At 38.6% G+C, this 21,863-nt stretch overlaps 1 protein-coding gene across 4 annotated transcripts; it reads left to right on the top strand.

Annotated features, from left to right (window-relative positions):
• The first annotated feature begins 4,792 nt into the window (after nt 1-4,792).
• Nucleotides 4,793-20,763, top strand: slc7a3a (solute carrier family 7 member 3a). 4 transcript variants are annotated; one of them, XM_030153719.1, is made up of 12 exons: nt 4,793-4,897; nt 12,311-12,942; nt 13,050-13,211; nt 13,728-13,893; nt 13,991-14,115; nt 14,597-14,819; nt 14,906-15,045; nt 15,220-15,322; nt 16,350-16,582; nt 16,693-16,859; nt 17,684-17,792; nt 17,879-18,030. In XM_030153719.1, the coding sequence occupies exons 2-12, from the start codon at nt 12,576-12,578 to the stop codon at nt 18,028-18,030; spliced, it is 1,947 nt and encodes a 648-aa protein (XP_030009579.1). In that variant the 5' UTR covers nt 4,793-4,897; nt 12,311-12,575. The 4 variants fall into 4 exon arrangements, with proteins under 4 accessions (XP_030009579.1, XP_030009578.1, XP_030009580.1 ...); XM_030153718.1 differs by having other exon boundaries at nt 13,728-13,902; nt 14,000-14,115; XM_030153720.1 differs by lacking the exon at nt 4,793-4,897 and adding an exon at nt 5,838-5,929 and having other exon boundaries at nt 13,728-13,902; nt 14,000-14,115.
• The last annotated feature ends 1,100 nt before the right edge of the window (nt 20,764-21,863 follow it).

Here is a 21,863-nt window from a genome sequence, read left to right as displayed (position 1 = left end):
TGACACTTGTTGTGTTTGCAGAGACACCCAGTTTTGTTAGCTTGATAAAGTGGAAGTAAATTGAAAGAGCAACTCAAAGCAGTGTGACCAGGCAAGGACAAAAGGAGAGACGAGCTACAGTACCGTTGGACGGAGAGCAGAAAAGAGGCAGATGTAGAAGGGCAATTTACTAATACAATCTAAAGCTATCTGGGGTTATAGTTGAAGGTATTAAAAATCTAGCATGAAATAAAGAGGAAAAAACAGGAAAAAGTGAAGGAAAATAACTCACAATAAGTTAAGCAGTATTAAAACAAAAAAACGCTGGCCTCTTAACATGTCTGTGGGTGGCTTAGTCTGCACACACATTTTCCAAATACAGACTGCCCCATTTTTTTAAAGTCTTTACAGACTTTACAATCATTTCCCTTTTAGTTTTATCAAACCCAACAAGATGCTGTTAGAAAACTAAAATAAAAGAAAGGCAGAAGTGTAACTTAAAATCAAGAGCCAAAAAATACTCAAAATAAGTCCTTTTTTACAGGATTAAAAATGTGTAAAGTCTTGGTTCCTGGACCTACATGGACCCTGAAGACACCTTTTCATTCAGCAGCAGTTGGTTTAAGATTAACCTGATTACAGTATGTGTTTTCATATTATTTTATTTATTTGTGCATTTTTTAGTCTTCATATTGACTCTACTGATGACCAATGGATGTAGGTATTAGTTCATTCCCAATACATGTAACTAAAGCAATAAAACACACACACATTTTAAATTACTTTCAAAGTAAAACTGTTCTTTTTCTGTAGAATGAGCTTGACGATTATGATGATGATGATGACAATGATACTGTGACATTCAAGCAAATTATGAAAAAAATTAAAACATTTGGAAATACTTTATCATAAAGGCATGGTTTCCGTTTCTTGGAAATAACAGAAACCTTGCCTACATTTCCATGACAACATGTTCAACATTTCATTTAATTTGTCTTAAACATGCTGAGCAGCTGTTCTATTTTATGCTGTACCGTAAATTGGATACTGACTTGTGCAACCATCGGAACTAAACCTTACTTTAGAATTTACTTACCCAATCTGCATCCTTTTCACTTCTGAGAACCATATATCAAACCTTATGACCATATTCTTTTCTTAGTAAATCATGCAATAGTTTATCTAAGCACAGAGATGTTTTTTAACACGTGGAACTGTACTGTATGTGTTTTTCATTTTGTTTTTTAGAGAAAAGTGCTTCATGGCTAAAATTAATTATTTAACCCAAAAAGACTCAGAGATTTTTCTTGTGGCTTCCAAATAATTTTTTTCTCTACATTTAACCTTTTTTGAGTGATTTATCACCATTTATTATAATATTATCATTTTGTATTTAGCATTTTTCAGTGTAATCATGTATTTCTCTACATTTAGCTCAGAATAAATTCCAAGGTTATTATTTCAGAACAGAAAAAAACTGAAGAAAAACGGACTTTCTCAGTAAAATATATTAATAACTGAACATAAAAACAAGTCTTTACAACCACTGTCATTTGTCAAACTCATGGGTTTTACTGGTGAATCAAAGTTACAGAAGATGACAGAGTTTCCACATTTACTACGGAGCCTCTGAACGTCCAAATAGGTCATATCGGATGACCATGAAAACCTGAGAAACTGCATTTTACCTGAATTATTATTATGTATCGTTAGGATCAGTGGTTCAGAAGTTATTAAACATTTTAAATCAGTTGCTGCTTTTGGTCACCGGTGCTTATTGAGGTCTTTGTGGGTTAATGATAAACAATTAAGAGTCTTTATTTGTGAGTATATTTTATGCTCACAGTCAATGAAAACTTTGAGACCATGTTTTTCGACATAATTTTTATTGTGAAACCCTAAACTGGAATTTTTTCATATGAATCATTTGTTTAGGATATTGGCATACAGAAACAAAAATCTAAAGTTTCAAGAATAATTTCAAAACCAAAATCTTAACAAAAGAAAATGGCACCTGCCAAACACAAAGTCACAACAGTAGCGGTCCTGGTCAGGAGTTGTCACTCTCTCTACCTGGACACGATCTATGGTCAGCAGAGCCTGTGGTGTTGTGGCGTTCAACCAGGTTTCTGATTGTGGGTTGGGAACAGCCCATAGGCCTGGCTATATCACTGGAGCTCAAACCGGCCTCCACCATACCCAGTGCCCGGAGACGCTGTTCATGTGATAGACGTGGCATGATGCCGTTCACTGCACTAACAATGGTGGCCTTTTTTGGGCCTTTATATAGGCCTTCAAAACCAATCCTCAAATTGTGCAGATACCCACTGAGTATTGCTCAATGTGTATTTGGTCCACTTTTGCAAAGAGACCAACCCATGTGCAATGAACCATGACAACATGACAACTCATTATCTCAACTACCCGAGCACTAAGTCATCAATAAATCCACAATGAATAATTACAACCCCCTTACAAGTAGAAATATGCAGACATTTCTACCTCAAAGTTTCTATTGACTGTCAGTATACATGCAGCCCACACTGACAACAAACCTTTGGTTTTGACCTATCTATAGCCGAACATGCAGAAACACCACACACTGCAGACTAGGAGCAGTGGGCTGCCAAGTCAGACACCTGGGGAACAAATAGAAGGTTAAGTGCTTTGCTCATGGGCATATCAGACAACAATTTCTTTGCTGGTCTGGGGAATCAAACCACCTACCCTTTGATCATCTACCAGTTTTCCAACATTCTCAACCATGGCTGCTGTCTTCTGGCTTCTGCAGCTGTCAAGTCACTGCCCTCCATTCTGTCACTGCAAACTCAATGTTGTCAAATTAGCAGAACATTTCAGACTGTGGTTTGCATCCCACTGTTTTCAAGGAAACTGAATTTGCCCTTCACTGAAGAACAAACAGAAACAAAATATATACTATTGCACAGTGCCTGGGTCCATTCTGATGAAGACATTAAGATTAAGTTCAGGAAATGATTTGAAATAATTTTGCATATTTTGTTTCCAGTGTTAACAATTAAAACCCCCTACCTCAACACAAATATAGCTTTGCTTTATTCTCTACCTTCTCGGCTGTCCAGCCAAATTTAAGTTATCAAACAATAATGTTGTTGGTGTTGATTTATGTTATGTACATCTCATGTCTATAAAGAAAAAAAAAAAAGATTAGATGATCAACAAATTTTTTAAAATATAATTCAGCTCTGAATGTATCAAGGTGAAATTTGATGAATTTGATGTCTTCTGATATAAAACTTGGTGTTAAAATAAAATATATTTTTTTAAAATTATTGTTTGATTTTCATACCTCTCTGAATTTAGAGTAAAATGAAAAATAAAAATAAAGCATAATTATTCCATCAGACTATGTTGTTATAATCAACTATATTACTGTATAGCAATAAAAGCTGCATTTTCAAAAATAAAAATACTTGCACCAGATTTACTTTTAGTTAATGGTTGTCTTTTGTGATCAAATGTAAAAACGAAACAGTGTTTTCAAGGGAAATATAACATATTATTATTATTATTATTATTATTATTATTACTTTTTTAAAATTCAGAATGTGTTTTTAGATGGCCGGAATGATGATGAAGATTATTGTCTAACTTCCAGTTTTGTTATAGCTCAGATTGTTCGGAAATGTTTTTTTGCAGACCATTTGGAACATATTACCTCATCTTTCTGGATTCTAAGAACTGCAAACAAAACATTATTTCCCTGAAAAAGAAAAAACGTGTTATGTGACCTGGCGTGATCCTGGAGTCAAACACAGCTGGAATATGAAAAAGGTGAACAAAAGTTATTGTACATAGTTACTTTATATTATTATGAGTTCATTAGTCTTTATAATGCTGTACTGATTCATCTCCTATCCCTTAAACCCTATTCTTCGCCTCTGTAAATTATACAGTAATTTGATAAAGTAAGACCAGAGTTTTTTTGTTTTTTTTTTTACTTTTCTTTTCATGTGAAATATGAGTATGAGCTGTATACACTTTCCTTTATTATTTCCATGTTTCCTGAGTATTAAAGGATTTAAGTTTTTTTTTTTTTTTTTTTTTTAGATTTTAAGCCAGACTTTTAAGAGTCAGAGTGAAACTGAAGATGATTTAACTCTCATGCCATATAGACTCAGGGTTGCATCAGACCACATCACATTGAAATGAGTGTTTAAAGTGTCTAATTTTCACTCCTTCTATTCTGTGGGGTTCCAGCAGTTGAAAATACACAGACTGAGCACATTTTGGATGACAATTTTTAATTTTAATAAGGGATAGGTTGTGGCACTAAGGGTTAAAATCGCACTGTCTGACACCATCACTGAGGCCCAAACATGCTAAGGTCACTGGGTGCACACACACATGAAGACATGAAAGAAATAGTTTGGTTTTCCCTCCTTTTCTTTCATCTGTGGGACAAAACAACAGAGCAGCGGACATACTACAGCGGCTGGAGCAAGTACCTATACATAGCATTGACGGAGGGGGTCACAACCTGTGTGCCCATATATGGGCATTCCTACTACGGTGGAAAGCGCGCTCATAATAGACGTTATGTACACGGCCTTTCATCTCTCACGAGCTGCTTTTTTTTTTTTATCTTTTAACATTTAACTTATGTTTCATATGTCGCTCAATTTATTAATTTTCACGAATATTTCTCAGTCCTCAGGCTTATCAAAAATATAACCTCTTCTTCGCTCTCATTCATGCCCAGAAAGCCCCGCCTCCAAACCCACGTGCGTCACGGTTTGTTTACACGCCCCTCCCGGCGGATCAAAAGCACACCGCGTACAACGAAGCGGGATATTTCATCAGCGAGCACGAAATAAGCATCACTGTCCTTCTTTCTCTGTGTGTCCTTAAACCACCAACAACTACAAGTGTTTAAAAGGTAAGGCGGGCTACTATTAATCAATGTGACAATACTTTGTTTAACTGAATGTTTTCAGCAACATTTCCTAAATTAATTCTCGTGCCTGTAACGTTTACGTACCGAGTAGAGTAGCATTAGTGGAGTGATGCAATCCTCCCTCGTGTGTTATCACTTGTATTGGCGCACACATTTAGAAAAAGAACGTAACAACGACCATTTTTGTTTTTCTATATATGTTTTAAGGTAAAATAAGCACCAAACCGTGAGCGAAATTCTGAGTTTCGAGCTGTAGTTTAATTTGTCATTTGAGCGGGTAATCAGCTGATACCGTCAAATGCTACACGGAGAAAAAAAAAACGAAAAATTGACGAGGAAAATTTATTTGACGTTGCCCTTTGTGGGAACCCGCTTAAAGTACATTTCTGTTCTTCAAAGAGAATGTCAAGTGGCTTTTCAGTGTTACTACTGAGGCTTTTCCATTCATTGTTATGGTCTTTGCCGGCTAACGTTCCTTACTAGCAGGATGTGCTAATAAGGCGTGGAGTTTCTCCTGATGCTGCCTTCACGGATCCATAAGAAGCGCCGAATTTAGAGGATCTGAATAATTATCCATACCAAAACGAACTGTTATAAAAAACGCGTGTGTCTTAAATTAGCCGATTAGGTGCATATTATTAGCTAGATAACGCTGTCGAGTTGTCTCAAAGACTTGTGTAGTAAAACATATACGAGCGCTTATTTCGCAATAATGTGATTTTTAAGGCACAACAATGGAAGCTGATGCAAGATTGACTCATTACCAGTCTCCATGCCCTGCCCTGTATTGAATCAATGACAGATATTTACTCTTTTCTCAATGGCATTCCCAGCCTCGTGTCAATGTCCCAGCCTCAATGCGCAATGTGTACAAAATGTATTAATCTGTTTACTGAAGACTCTGAAGGCAACATTAACACCACGCGAGAGTGACTGAGCCACGTAGCTAGCTTATGTTTCAGACAGCGGCAGACCGGTGGCTTGGCTACAGGGGCAACGTGGCTGACACTCATCGTAAGTAATGTAATTTTGCGTGGATATTAATTTGACTTAAGTTTAACATATCCGTGGCTCTCAGCATCCGCCGCGTCGCGTGTTTTTACAGTGAGTCACACTTTCAGACAGTGTTCACTGGCATGGTGCCTGGCATCATGTGTACCATGCGTGTGTTGCATCAGCCGACTTTGACATCCGTGGCATCCACTAAATAGCCGAAAATTTAGTATAATTGTGATTCGAAAATGAAAGAAAGGTGATCAGTATGTAAATTAAACCTGGATGTTTGTAGTCAGACTGGTTGGAGGTGGAGCAGTTGGACTGACCAGGTGGTCACGCCGGATTCCTGAAATACATGTTGTAACTACAGTAATTACAGCCTAGACCTGCAGGAAAAAATTATTTCCTTAAATTACATGTCATTTCCTTAGTTATAAAGTTTTAAATCAATGACCACAATGATCGAATACTTTTCAGACCGTTTCTTTGATAAATGGGGTGATATGGCAATAACCGTATGGTAAGTAACCAGCTTCCAACTAGATAAACATATTGTAGTCTGTTGATGCATGCCCTACCTCATGAAAGTAAATATGTTTTACTGGGATGGAAATTTAACTAGGGATAGAACTGTATAGACGGAAAGCAGATCTGTTACCTTAGACTGCATTTGTTTGAGCAAGGTCTGACTCCTAATCTAACAGTTCAGTGTGAAATCATTATTGTTGATGTGTTTCTAATTTAACTGGATCATTCTTTTGACACACGTATTAAGAAGGTGTGCACTCTTTATCAGTGGAATTTAACTTGAACCGTACTTCAGTTTCATACCAGAGATACACTGATACAGTATGTGCTTTTATTTAAACTCTAAGGTTAGCTAAGGTTATCATCATGACACCATATGTGTTTTTGACCTTAGAAATATAATGTATGATAAAGAATGCATTAATTTTACAGTTTTGGAGTGATTGTTGTGATTTAAGTTTTCTCAATTACTATGAATTTCCTAAAACATTAGTTCTAAGTGATCAGATTTCAAGTGCCTTCTCTGTGTAATCGCATGAATTCTGTTCTTTTTGTTTTTCTGTGTTTATCTAACTGATTTGCCTCATGGTGGCTTTTCGTTATTGATGTTAAGCGACTCAGTAACTTCCTTCCTAAAGATTTAATTTCACATCTTGTGTGTGTTAATGGTGTTGGCATTGATCATGGGAGAGTGAGCAGATTTTTACTTTGTCACATTCCATTTTACAGCAGGAGCGTTTTGTGGCAGGGGCTTTGGTCTCTAGCCAGGTGACTTAAAGGGTCGTCCGGTTCAGTCTTTGTGGTTAGTCTAACCCACAGTTACACAAATGCAGCTGTTATGTCAAATTACACTAACTTTTACAAACACATTTAGTAGGTGAACGGATATTCATCATGATGTTTTAAAATGGCTCGGTCACTCAGCTCAGCCAGTCATGATCCAGTGTACTTTTCAGGGTTATGTAAGGTGACAATTATCCTCCCCACTGTAAATGTGGTCCTGCTGAGTACTGGACATATTGTACTAAGTGTCCAGCAGTTTGCCCTTGAAACATTCAACATGTCATTAGGTTTATTAGGATCCATTTAGTATTTGAAGTTGGGTACATAGTTTTGAAAATGTCAACTATAATCCAATGTTTTATGGTGGATTGATGCTTGAATATATATTTGAATGCCTCCCTATTGCAAACTTAATGTTTGAGGAAATATTTAATATTTGCTGTAATTTCCCAGTTGATGAAACCGTTCAGCCTTTCCCTGTAATCTTATAGGTCATGAAATAAAATTGTTAATGTCATCAGTGTTTATGTCTGAAATTCAGACAATACAAGTGATACAGCAATTATCTAGTGCCATTACATTTTAATGCTGTAGTAATTCATCTTTATTTTTCCTGATTTTTGTCCTTTTTTCCCCACTGCCTTGTAAGCAAGTTTATAACCAACTTGGTGGCTGACTGCAGTTTATGTGAGGTATTCGATAGTGTTGCTACAACGAATCAGAAATTGTGTTGACAGTATTGTCATGTAACCAGAGTCCAGCATCATTGTTAACCAACTGAGAGAGTCAAAACAAAGCCATGTGTTGTTTATATGGATGGAGCAAGGAGCAGCCACGAGCTATAATGAGGTTAGCAGGTTTGTTACTTCTCCAGATAATCTTCTTAAGACTGTGGCAGCAGTTGGAGCAATGCTAAGTCAAGTAACAGGACCATTATCCCTGCAGCCAGTTGTAACCGGAGCACTGCTGGCCCGTGTGTCGATGGTCATAGTTCTCCAGAATAAAAGAGTCTTTCAGTTACTCCATTTTTGAAACTTTTAATATGCACTGGTTGTGTTGTTAATGAAAAAAATATAAAACAAGAAAATGTCTTACATTTCCAACTCATTTAAATGATGCATTTGCTTGGAGAATAAAAATAAAATGGTTGCAGGTAGCACACTAGTCTTTTCTTGTGGACACTTGCAGGTTATTACATGATGCTGCTTGCAGATGGCGCATGTGTTGAACCACACCTACCCACAACCTGGCATAAATCTGCCCCACTTGCACTGGCAGGCACCCTCGTGAAAACCACAAGGAAAAGATTAGCAACTGGCTGATGTGGTGGAGGCATTGACTAGGGTTTAAGTGACCCATAACTTTATGAGACCACCCTTAAATGAGGTCGTGTACACTGTAGGTCTGTACTTCCGTTACCTGACTGTGGGAACTGTGCCACAACCTGGTGTCTCTTTGAAAAGCTACCTTAATGTATTTGCTTGCTTTTGGTTTGTTTCAGTACAGTGCACAGTGTTGGGTGAACCCCTGAGGAGATCACAGCCAGCTGGGCACAGCAGTTTGGTAATCAGTGTTTATTTGCACTTCACTGACATCCTTAGATCTCAGTTCCTGGTGTGCGAGTGGAAAATGCTACTGGAATGTCACACCAAGCAGGGAGCGGCTGAATATCCACCATGTACCAGTTTCCCATCAGTCTTCAGAAGCCTAAATGTTTATTATTGCGGTTTTAGGTGACTCTCTGTGGTGTTTTTATTTCATTGTTTGACAGTGTTTGTCTTTTTTTCTCAACACTTAACTGTACTAGGCAGGATATTCCCTTTTGAAAACGTGAGACTGGAGGCACTTTGATAAATAGGTTATATTGTTGTAATAGTATTAATAGAATATTGTGAATGTACTGAGACATTGTGAGGACTTGATCCGGAGTTATGGAAAAAAAAACAGACCAAAATTAGACTATAGCATAATCTACAGCCAACCCTGTGACCTGAAATTATTTTCGGAACATAAAAGAATGTGTTGGATCTATTTTTTTTCCTCCATTTGCATTGTCTTTGATGAAGCAGGATGTTTTAGATATGCGGCATATTAACCTGAAGCAGTGGCTGACATGTTTTGTGTTATGCTGTGTTGTGGATGTGCAATGCAAGTGAAAGGCACATTAACATTTAAGTGGACAAAACGTACCAAAAGTCTTAACAAAATGACATGGTGAAAGGTAAATGGGGGTGGTCTTATTGCTAGTGTGTTCACTTTCCTCATCTTTACTTTCACACATTTAATGAGCCTGAAAATGCATTTTTACCCGTGAAGCCCCACTAACCTCTCAACCAGGGGATCACAGGACTGCTTTTTGTTGCAGGTTAGTGTTTCACATGTTCTCATTGTCACCTGACTGCGATTGGCCTGAAATGTCAGTCAGCCTCCTCAGCACACACACCAAGGAATCAGGTATCATTGTATAAGCGCATCAAGACATGGTGTAACTTTCCTCCCCCCAATCCTGAGTCTTCCTAGAAAAATTACCAAGGAAAAAAAAAGAATTATGCAAATTCCACCCTCACATGGAAAAGTAGCAACAGAGTGAAGCTGTAGTAGATAGTACAATGTTAAACTGCTCTAGTTCAACAATAGAATAGTAATTCTGCTCAACCCAAAATGTTGGTGGTGAGTCAGGGAAAGTGTAGTAATTTGAAGTGTCAGAAACATAGTGTAGTATTTGTAGATAAGATAAACCCGCCCTTGACACTAGCAGGCTTTGTTTAGACTTGAATATGGCAATGTGTCACATATCTCAGATGATAAGTTACAGCATTTAAAACAATACAGCATTAAGTAAAGATTGCAGTAATTCTTCAGTCCACACAGTGTTGTTCCTTCAAATAAGCACTTAAGCATTCCCTGTTCTAACATGGTATCCTACATAAAAAGACATGAACATATTAGTTAATACAACACACAGCTCATGGAACTGCTTTGACTAAGACAAATGTTGGATTGTTACTGACAGACGTTCACACTCACTCATTCACACACACTTCATGTGTGAGCTTTGGTCTCAGTATTGAACTGTGGCTCTCTTCAGATCTGAAAGTGCAAAAGTTGCAAAGGCTATATTTTAATGGAACTTTTAACCCTTTTACTCATTTGGCTGCATTTTTCATGATGACTACATCAGTTGTTTATAATGTATAAGATTTTTTATTTTATGCCTGACACACCCTTCCTGAAGTTAGTGTTGCTTCATATTTATTTGAAGAAGGTGGAGCACAACCACGGACCAAACCTGTTTTTAAGCTCCTTATAGCCAATACAATTGTCCATATCTCTTACAAGCCCTCGGGTGTAATGGCCACAGGAAGTGTATTAGAATAAAAATGCTCCATTGAATACATTTAATGTCCCAAAAACTGGTCCACATTGTTAATAACATTATAAATGATGTGGACCAGAGGTGAGTTAAGGTTACATTAGCTCTGACTTGCATTTTGTGACACTGACACTCATGTTTGTGTTGGTGTCATCTGTTTTAACACAAACAGTCTGCCTCATTTACATTGGTGGGAATGGATCGATCCCAGTAGGAATCTGCATCTGCCTCCGCAAATGGAAAGAAACAAACTCTGTGTTCTGGTTACAGATGCAGTATTCGCACCCATAGCCTGTCATGAACTTGTCTTGTGTGCACAAACAATGTAATCATTGTCATTCACCCTTCACCAACTTAACAAGCGCCTCACTACTGATGGGAGAAGCTGTTGTCACTGTCCTTGAGCAGAGTATACATGGGGCAGTTACTTTATCTATGTACTCTAGTCAAATGAATCCTTAAATATTGAAGCACCACCACAACTACTTTTATTTTGAAATACTATTTTCATCGTTAAAACAAATTAATTTTATCTATTTAAATTAAAATGACAAATTTGCCTCCCTCTGTCTTTAGATTCTTCTAAATATGAATGTAAAATCATAACTGACCATCTGATTTGTTCAACTTTCACTTCAGAAGATGGTTCAGCCTGTGTGAACAATGACTTGGTATTTATTGTTGCATAATTTTCTTTGTCCACAATTCTCAGCCCTAATTAGAATAACTCCTAACAAAACTACTTAAATGGAGCAAAACGAAAGCCCCAGGAAGAGCCACTGATGCTTTGCGAGGATAGACAAACATGCAAGTGCACTGTGCAGAAATCTACACATAGATAATGTCAATGATCTTTTTTATGCTAAACTGTGATTTGAGGTAAAGGTTGGTTTACATCAGTGTTCTCTCAGTGCAGCTGCTTCATCTTATCGAACAGCCAGTTCTCACTGTCTTCTTCTGTTGATATTAGCTCGCAGAATTCAAACCATATCATCCCTCACAGCCTCTGGCGTTCCCAGGCTTCTCCCTGTCGGCTTCTGTCTTTAAAAAAACACACACATAACACAACTTAAGTGCCCTTTCTACAGTATGAGGTGTGGTAAGGAGCTGGGCAGGGCACCCTTTGTTTATATAGGGATGTACAGTATGGCATGTTTGCTTGATGAGGCAAAATTAACATACAGATTTATGCTTCATTGGAAAGCACTGGGTGTTCTTATGTCTTTGTTGCACCACTGTGTCTCATGATGTGTTAGGCTGTAAGAGGTGGAGGTATGAATTCCTGGAAGTTGCATAACTGGTATTTAGACAAGTGCTCATGTAGTGAAATGTTCTTTTTTATTGTCTCCAAACCTGCTGACTGACAGATTATTTGATATATTCTAGGAAAGTTTCCCTTGGTGTTCACATGAAATGTATCTTAAAGCCTGCTGAAACACTATGTGATATCAGTCTGTGCAAATTAACCAAATAAGCAACTTTTGCTAGCAACTCATGTTTGGTTGTGCCCACTGTGTCCCTTAGTTGAAATTTTCTGTGATATTGAAAACTTGACTGAAATCTCCCTGACGTTTGAACGCTTTTTTCAAGGAAATGTTCGTTGTTGAACAGAGTCAGTGCTGTAATCCTGCTATAAAGAGCTGTAATAAGTGTGAACTTTGGCAGTTACTGAAATGTTCCCTGTTTTGAGCTTTTGTTTTGTCATGTCTTCACAGGTCATACATAATCTGCTGCTGCAATCACAGACCTGCCACTTCCTGTCTTGTCTTGCCTGCTGAAGTGACTGTTGCCTAAGTGAGCACACCCACACTTAATGACCAATAATAAACTAGTATTTAGTTTACCTACACCATCTGCCCAAAGTACTTCTTCTTGCAGTCCAATCACACGTGTTCTGTCTAAGCTGTGTCAATCACACACCCACACTAGAACGATTTAAAACACATAGCCTGGTACAGCTCCCACACAGTCACAGCAAATATGGCCAGCAAGCTGTCCACGTTTGGCAAAATGCTCCTGCGTCGCAGAGCATTGGACTTCTCCAATGAAGAGACCCAGTTTGCCCGCTGCCTGTCCACCCTGGACCTCATTGCCTTGGGTGTGGGGGCCACACTCGGCGCTGGTGTCTACGTCCTCGCTGGCGAGGTCGCCCGAGAGAAGGCGGGCCCTGCTATTGTCCTCTGCTTCCTAATTGCTGCACTGTCGTCCATGTTGGCCGGACTGTGCTATGCTGAATTCGGCGCCCGTGTCCCGAAGACAGGCTCTGCTTACCTTTACAGCTATGTAACAGTTGGAGAGATCTGGGCCTTCATCACGGGATGGAACCTCATTCTTTCATATGTGATAGGTAGGCTCATGAGGGTTTGGCATTTGTCTTCTAATTGTCCAAACAGTGAAAACGAATGGTGTCCACTTACCACAGTATCGTCTTACCTTTGTCCTCTGCATTTTAAGGTACGGCCAGTGTGGCGAGAGCATGGAGCTCCACCTTTGACAACCTGGTTGAGCAGAAGATCTCCGACTTCTTTAAACAATCCATGGCAATGAAGGTGCCAGGGCAAGTTCTAGCAGAGTACCCTGACCTGTTTGCCCTCATCTTGGTCCTGTTGCTCACTGGTAAGAAAGGGGGAAAAAAGTTTTAGCCAACCCTCATTTAGTTTTGAATTACACTGATGTAGGACCCTTATTTATAATATAGCTGAGAACAGTTTGATACTTGAGAAGAACAATAAAATGGGACATTCAGTAACCAAGGCTATAAGGGAATTGTAGCAAGGAACTGGGACACAATAGAGGTGATAAAAACAACAAGATAAACCATGTTCGGTGTGAGAAATAAAAGTATGTTACAAGTGTAAAATAGAACAAAACTACTTAAAGAAAAGGCAGTTGATTTAAAATCAGTCAGTTATTCCATTCGTTGTAAACATTGCTATTATTCACATTGCATTAAACATTGTGTGGCATTGCTGGAGTGAAATGGTGAATATCACTGGCTGTTGATTTGTTCAGAGTGATGCAGTATGAAAGCATCCACCCACATACAGATCATGTTGTTATTAGTGCTGATTTCTGTCATTAGTAGGTCCTTTTCTCATATCTTTTTTTTTTTTTTTCTTGTCTTCCCTGTAGGACTTTTGGCCTTTGGTGTGAGTGAGTCGGCGCTGGTGAATAAGATCTTCACAGGCATTAATTTGGTGGTTCTGGGGTTCGTCATCATATCTGGCTTCGTTAAGGGCGACACAAAAAACTGGAACCTCACAGAGGCAGACTACCTCAACCACACAAACATCAGTGGTGTTTCCAAGTCAGTATTCGCTACACGTCTCTGTCACACTTTTACTGATGAATCTGTGTTTGATCGCGGCACTCACCAGTGAAATGTCTCTTCCTCTACCACTCAGTGTAGCGAAAGAATTTGGCGTAGGTGGCTTTGCTCCTTTTGGCATCGCTGGAGTCCTGTCTGGTGCTGCCACCTGCTTCTATGCCTTTGTGGGTTTTGACTGCATCGCCACAACAAGTGAGTGGCTTTGGCTGTTTGATTAAAATCCGCATTAAGGAGAATTTAAGTAAAATGTCTTTGCAGGCTATGTAGATTGTTCATGAGTGTATTTGTCTTCTGTGCAAGTCAGATACTTCCAGGATCTTGGGTGTGCTTCTGCTTGCAGAGGTTTATCCAGTTTGCTTGTTGAGGAACTAGTTATCTATCTTTGACATGTATCACAGTTTAGTAATATTTGCTATATACTTTTATTTGTTCATACAGAGAAGATGTAAATATGTACCTTGGTTGTTAAATGTAAACGCAGGAATTTGGTGATTCAGCTTCAGAGGCTCAAAAAAACGTGAGAGTGGAAACTGCTCCTGAGAATTCAGATATTGCCATCATGGAGCCGGTGCCCTTATTTATACACTGTGTTATGAAACTGTGGATCCTTTCTGCTGATCTTAAAACGTAAACACTCTTATCATGGACTTGTTTTTGTTGTGGCTGTTCTCAGGTGAAGAAGCGAAGAACCCAATGCGTTCCATCCCCGTTGGCATCGTGGCCTCGCTGCTGATCTGTTTTTTCGCCTACTTCGGCGTGTCTGCTGCTCTGACCCTCATGATGCCGTACTACCAGCTGAATGTCCAGAGCCCCCTGCCCGAGGCCTTCACCCACGTGGGCTGGGCTCCGGCCAGATACATCGTGGCTGTCGGTTCTCTCTGCGCTCTGTCCACCAGGTGAAGAACAGGAAACGCATTACTGTCACATTCTCATTGTCGCACCACAATCTTCAGTGTTGTTTTAACTCTTTATATTCACTCAGTCTCCTGGGTTCGATGTTCCCCATGCCCCGTGTGATCTACGCTATGGCAGAGGACGGACTGCTGTTCCGTGCTCTGTCCAGGATGAACACTCGCACCAAGACTCCTCTCCTGGCCACCATTGTCTCAGGCATCGTTGCAGGTGATCTTTTACTCTAAGTATTTGTCTTTGTGCTTTATCCTTATCTGCACATCCTTCCTGTCTCATTCAGTCACCTCCCTGAACCACAATACACCGTACAGATTGCGAGGGTCACTGCTCTGCCTCCTACTTCATCTCTTAATAGGGTTTAAATGTGTTGTTTTCTCCCTCCAGCTTTGATGGCATTCCTGTTCGATCTGGCAGCTCTGGTTGACCTCATGTCTATTGGAACCCTGTTGGCATACTCTTTAGTGGCCATCTGTGTCCTTATCCTCAGGTAACCAGTGCTTTTTATAGTAGTAATCCTATTTATTGCTCTGTCACTGATTAATTTGTTCTAATACAGACATATGAAAGCATAAGTGACAGTTGTAAAGTAATCTGTGTACAGATAGATAATAAGGGTCACTGAAAATTTACAGACTGGCTGTTGAATCTGTCAGTATTTGCATTTGCATACAGTTTTGTGAACCTTTATGTTTAGGCACAATTGTAAAGGCGTAACTTGATGACATTCCCATTTTGGTCTTCATCTCACCGGCTGATGAGCTATTGTGAAGGCGCCATGTCTAGTGTAATTATCATCGTTGTCTTGGTTATCAATTTCTTTAAACATCTTCTCTCGTGAAACTGCTGGTCAGAGTAATTTCAATTTTATATTTAGCTTCCTTGGAACAATGGCTACAAAGTTTGTTCACAGTTTTGAGTCGAGTATTGAATTTTTGATTTATTAAAAATTTGCCTTTGCTTTTAATGGGCCATATTTTGATGACTTACTAAATGGAAATGGTTACAGATATCAGTACAATTACTATTGAGCACTGATTGGAAGTCATATGTGGACTTTCATTTGGGTCTATGACCTATGACCTTGAAGGGTCAAACTCAAGGTCACCAATATCTAGATTTCAACCATCTTCTCTGAAAATACTGATCAGATCAATTTCAGATTTTATATTTAGCTTCCTTGGAACAATGTCTACAAAGTTTGTTCACAGTTTTGAAAAAAAATTGATTTTGGAATTTTTTAAATATAAAAAATGTACTTATAATGGGCCGTATTTTGATAACTTATAACATGGAAATGGTTACAGATAGGAAGTCATATATGGACTTTCATTTAATTAGTTGAGTTATTCTCCAGTGAAAGTACCACCCACTTCTGTTGGGGGATTGATCTCCTGCATCAAGGCCACAGGACTCTAACATAGCAGCAGAACCTGACAACCTCGCAAATTCAACTTGTTATTGGTGCTTGATAGAACATGCCTGTGGATATAAACGATCATCTGTTTTTCTTGCAGGTACCAGCCTGGCACTCTGAACTCATCTAGCCAGACAGAGAAGCTGGTGGAGATGGTGGGAGGGGAGAAGGTGGCTGTAAGCGGAGGGGACAGCAGCGATGAGTACGGCATGGAAGCTGAGGAGGAGAGGCCGCTTCAGGACACGTTCACCTTCAAGCTGCTCTTCTCGCCAAGCGGAAAGAACCCAACTCAGATCTCTGGGAACATCGTCTACTGTACCACTGCTTTCATCTGTAAGTGTGTCAGGCTAAAAGCAGCTCTTGCTCGGTGCTGTAGATGTCTTCAACAAGTGACCTGTCATACCCAGTCTGACTAAGTGTATCTATTGTTTTTGTCTCCGCAGCTGTTCTCATCACAGTACTCTGTGTTCTATTAGCCAATTTCCTCTCAGAGCTGCTGGCAGGGCAGCCAGCTGTGTTGGTGCCCTGCATCATTTTGGCTCTGCTTTCAGCCGTCTGTGTCGTCATCATCTGCAGACAGCCTCAGAGCAAAGAGGCTCTCACTTTCAAGGTAACACACAGAAGAGATTTTGTTTTGTGTGTTTACAAATCTTTAATCAGTCTGTGGTGGTCTCTCGGATCCACTCAAGGTTTCTGACATAGTCTAAGATACCATAAGAATTTTAAGCCTTCAAATGCCCTTTACTGTTTTAGAAATATACTGGATTATTATTATCAGTAGTCAATCTAGGTTTTAAATATGTTTACAGGAAAATTGTATCTATTATGCTGGAACAAAACTACAAAACAAAAGCCCACATTTCACTAATCACCACTAATGCAGACTGGGCATTGTTAATCACATTCTGCTAATGCGATAATGTTGTGTCCTCATCAAAAAAAAAAAAAAAAGACTAAATGGTTAGGTTTGTTTTCATTTTACTTTTTGTGGGTTTGTGAAAGTTCAAGGACATTACAGTCCTGAGCATTCAGTGTTTGGCTGATATATGGGGCCAGTATGGATGTGGAATGGGTCTTAAATTAGGGTCAAGTTTATTTCATTTGTAAGCTGCCCAAAGTGCTGTACAAAGATATATGTAAAATACATGCATACATACAGTAAACATACTGTGTGCATATTGTAAAGTTGTAAAATAAAAATATACTATACTAAAACTGTCAAAACCAGATAAAAAATAAATAGGAAAGAACATCTAAAATACAACCCGTAAAATAGTATGTATTAACAGCCATCGCAAATAGATGCGTCTTGAAAAGACCTTTTAAAATTACATTAATTTTCTTGTTTTCTCATGCTTATATTAGTGCTCTTTGACTCTTTAAATGTAAATCTCTATAGTAACGCTACTTTTTTCCGTGTCTGTTCCCCTTCAGGTCCCTCTGCTGCCCGGTTTGCCTCTGTTCAGCGTGTTCGTCAACATCTACCTCATGATGCAGCTGGATGCGGGTACATGGTGCCGCTTCACTGTCTGGATGGTCATCGGTAAAACACCTCAATGTTCCCTTTCTGCTTTGACTCCTTTATAGGGCCTCACGTCAAGTCCTAACTCCTTGTTCCCTCCCTTCCAGGTTTTGCCATCTACTTCTTCTATGGTATTAAGAACAGCAGTGAAGGCGGCCACAGGGCATCCCCCCGCAAATACGAGCCCACGCAGACCAAGAGCCCCATTTACAAGGGCGCCCCCGAGGACAGCGACGTGGAGGCGGGCAGCAGCCCTTGATACACACTAACTGAGACCCGGGGAGCGCTGCAGGGCGTCGACACTGTCGCCGGCGGTGTAGGCAGTCTGGAACGCAGCCCTGGCTTCGACTGGAGAAGAGGCAAGAAAAACGCCACACACGTCTTACCTCTGACTTGGAGGCTGATCAGCTTGATGGTTAGACACTGTGACTGAGCCGCTTTCTGGCTCATATGTGTCTGTTTCAGTCTGTCTGTACTTAGCCTTAGTCCTCTGGTGATATTTACCTGCCTGTAACACATGCTTTGAATGGACCTAAGTCACACATTACTCCTCAGCATTACTCCTCGTGAAACCCAATGTCTGATATCAGAAGCAGTTAATACAACTGGAAGATTGTTACACATTAGCTGTCTTGCTTGTTGTGTGTGTGTGTGTGTGTGTGTGTGATGAACCAACGCTAAATCACCTAAAAGTAAAGGCTCAAGCCAGTGAGTTTACATCTGTTAAGACACTTGGATCAGTAATTTAGACTTGAAACTATGTGAAAAAGCTAGTTTTTTTAATGTAACACTCAGTAATAGAGATTTAAAGAAAAAAACAAACCTGTTTCCTCTTCTGAATAGCTTTTATTAGAGTTGACGTGCAGATAATCGGTCTGTGTTTATCTGTTTATCGTCGTCTGCCTGTTTGTGTTGTCTGCTGTGTGTAAACAGGGTAGTGCTGACGACGTGGCGTTTACCGTCGAGCAGTGCCGTCAGATCAATAGCACATCGTCCACTTTGTCATCTACACTGTTGTTGTGTCTTTACACACTGCCCCCATCCTTTTTTTTTGTTTTGCCCCATCTCCTAGAGAACAGCCGTCCAGTTTGTATAGATTCATAAGATTTAGACACATTCAGGTAGTGTGTGGAGGAAATGTGTGGCCTTTGTTTAGAACCATACAATTGGTTTAGAAACTGAACCTTGAAATATTTCAATATTTATCACTTACCGGTAAAATAAAAACACGGTATTTCAGATTTTTTATTTTTATCAGTCAAGAGTGCATTTGTTTTTAATTCACTAAGGGCTTTTATATCCTGAAACTGAAGTGAAAATGGCAAAGCAGGACTTAATATTTTTTCTATATCATAGTAGATATAAGATATTAAGACCTTTTGAAAGTGCTGTAATGAATCCTCTAATCGCCTGCTTCTAATGCTTAGCCGTACCCGGATATTTGTGCAGATCTGATTAGGCTGATCAGTTTGCACTTGGAAAGTTGACATCCACAGTGACTCATGTTAAATCATGTATTCTGGTGGGAGAAACCGGGAGGTTGTTTTTTGTTTGTTTGTTTGTTTTTTAATATATTAATCTCATACCCCTAACGATTAGTTTAATTGATATCTGTGAGATGTGACCTAATGTCCGGGTCCAGGGGTCTCAGCCGGGGTCAGTTTCATCTGTTGTTTTATCACTAGTCTGTCTCTAGTTTTTGGTTTTTCACTTGTGGAAAAGCTTTTTTTCCACAAAGGTTCTTGTTTAGTTTCAATTGAAACTTGTTCTTGGCAGCTTTGTCTGTTAAGTTCCCAACACATGTATTCTTTTTACTAGTGCGTCATTTACTCTTTCTGTTAGAGCTGTTAATATTTAAATGTTTCTAGTAGTGTTTGGGATATCTTTTTTTTTTTTTTTTTTTTTTTTTTTGATTTTCATATCATTCTTGATGAATTAATATGTGTGTTATTAGGTATTAATGTATTTTAAGCGTTACATGTACAGTTTTAGTGTGCTTATTTTTTTGTCTTTGTTGCTTCTACAACTTTTTTAAAATTTTTTCTTTGTAAATCTCTTGCTTCACCAAAATGGATTAATTGTGGTATTTTTGTGATCCTCTCTGACCAAATGAACGTGTTTTTGGAAACTGCACTTTCCAAAACAAAGAATGACCACTGGTCTCTAAATTATGTAATAAATAGAAACGTTTAGCCCCAACTCTGTGGGTCAAAATAACCTATTGTTAATAGCTCTTTTTGTTCTTCTAGCAGTGATTTTACTGTAGATTGTACAGTATTAGTGTTGAACTGTATTTTTTTGTATATTGCTGTAAAATATACAATGTATTTCTTTAAAACGTGACCTTAAGTATATAATTTGGTAAGTGAAGTTCTTTATAATTATAAATTACACTTGAAGGCATTTCCTTTGCAAACTGCTGCTGGAACTCGATTTAAAAGCCCCTTCCTCACAAAGAGATCTGAGCAGAAGTACTATCCACACATTTCTGCTTCAGTGATGCTCTATGATAAGCAGCCTGTTATTGCTTCACACGTTAGAGTATACTGAGCGTAGATTTGGTTTCAGTCAGTGTTTTTTAAATGACGTGAATTCATCACAGAAACTGGTGCCTAAAAGAACTATCTTTCTGCCTGGAAAAAAAGGCACCGGGGCGGGTAAAAATGAAGGACTCTGACCGTGTGTCATAATATATGAAAACTTCAGGAGCTGTTCTCAGTCACATCATTTATATTTATTTGCTCTTTGGCCAGTGATAAACTCTAAGGAAGGATTCATTCACCTGTAAAAGCTGATGTGACTCATACCCAGCCCTTGTGCCTTTTTAGAAATCAATATTACCATCTCCCCTCTGCTGTCTCATTAACAGCAATGATCTATTTTTGTCTGTTTTATATCCTGTAAATATGGCTGTCATGTATAAAATGAGCTGTATTTTCAATGTTTTTTGTTTTTTTTTTTTTAAATAAAACAATGATTCATGCTTAAGGCAGATTAAAAGGCTTTGTGTATTTTTTTCCATTTATTTTAAGTGTGATATAGTGACATCTCGTGGTGAAGTTGAGGATTGCAATGAACTTAATACCTTTATTTCCAAACTGGCTACAAAAATGTGTTTAAATTTTTTTTTGTTTGTTTTTTTAGTTAAGGTGACATTAACCTCATAGGTGAAACTTAGGATGTTTACTTGTACATTATTCCAAATATGACAATTTTCTGAATCTGACATGTATCATGTAACATCTTACTCTGTTTGGATATTCTGAATTAGGCCTTTTTCAGAGTGGACCATTTTCTGATTAAAACACATGGGATATTGTTCTGTTATTCCAGTTTCATGAGCATTCTTTGGTTAAAAAAAGACTTGAGTATGTGTTTTATTGCAGACTCATGCCACATAACTCCTGTTGATGCTCAGTTGGGGTAAAGACCAAGATCCTTTCGTGTAGAAATGGATGCTCCAAAAGGAAAAATTCAGAGAAGTAACACACCTCCTCTGAAACTGTATCAAAGAGGATACCAACAGGTTTATGTATATGACAAATTATGGAGACAGCAGTGGAAAAAGTTGTAAAGACACTATTTTGCATGACTAAACAGTATTAGTGGAATATTTTCGTATAAACAGCATTTTACGAATTTTGTCATAAAAAAGCAGAGTATTATATGAATGTAAATATAATCCCTGATGCACCTTTAATACTGGATGACTCAAAAAAGAGGAAGTCTGTTCTGAACTTCTGCACAAAAGTGGCCAAATGTGAACCTGCTATGATGATATCAACAGTTCTCATTTGCATATAAATTAACCCATAAAGACCCAGAGGTACTTTTGTGACAGTTCCCAAATGAAATTTTCTCTCCATTTAACCCTTCTTAAGAGATTTATCAGGTTTTATTGCAATATTATCTTCTCTGTTTTTTGTTTTTTTTGTCATCAGGTATTTTCAGGTCAAAATCAGGTATTTTCCTATGTTTAACCCTTTCATGCATAGTGGTCATACAGTGGACAGCTATTCTACAGCTGTTCTCTTATATGTTCATGGGTTTGTGGTTTTAATTCCATATCAACAAACACAATAGACGCTCATG

Source organism: Sphaeramia orbicularis, chromosome 14, assembly GCF_902148855.1.
Source record: "Sphaeramia orbicularis chromosome 14, fSphaOr1.1, whole genome shotgun sequence".
Taxonomy (NCBI): Eukaryota; Metazoa; Chordata; class Actinopteri; order Kurtiformes; family Apogonidae; genus Sphaeramia; species Sphaeramia orbicularis.
The sequence above is the reverse complement of the archived record's forward strand: the minus strand, read 5'-3'. Positions and strand labels throughout refer to the sequence as shown.

Excerpts from the sequence above, each read along its gene's own strand:
- slc7a3a (XM_030153721.1), top strand. The coding sequence starts at position 12,576 with ATGGCCAGCAAGCTGTCCACGTTTGGCAAAATGCTCCTGCGTCGCAGA. Across the intron at positions 14,116-14,596 it reads TGACTGCATCGCCACAACAA|GTGAAGAAGCGAAGAACCCA; the intron begins GTGAGTGGCTTT and ends GGCTGTTCTCAG. Across the intron at positions 15,323-16,349 it reads ATCTGTGTCCTTATCCTCAG|GTACCAGCCTGGCACTCTGA; the intron begins GTAACCAGTGCT and ends TTTTTCTTGCAG.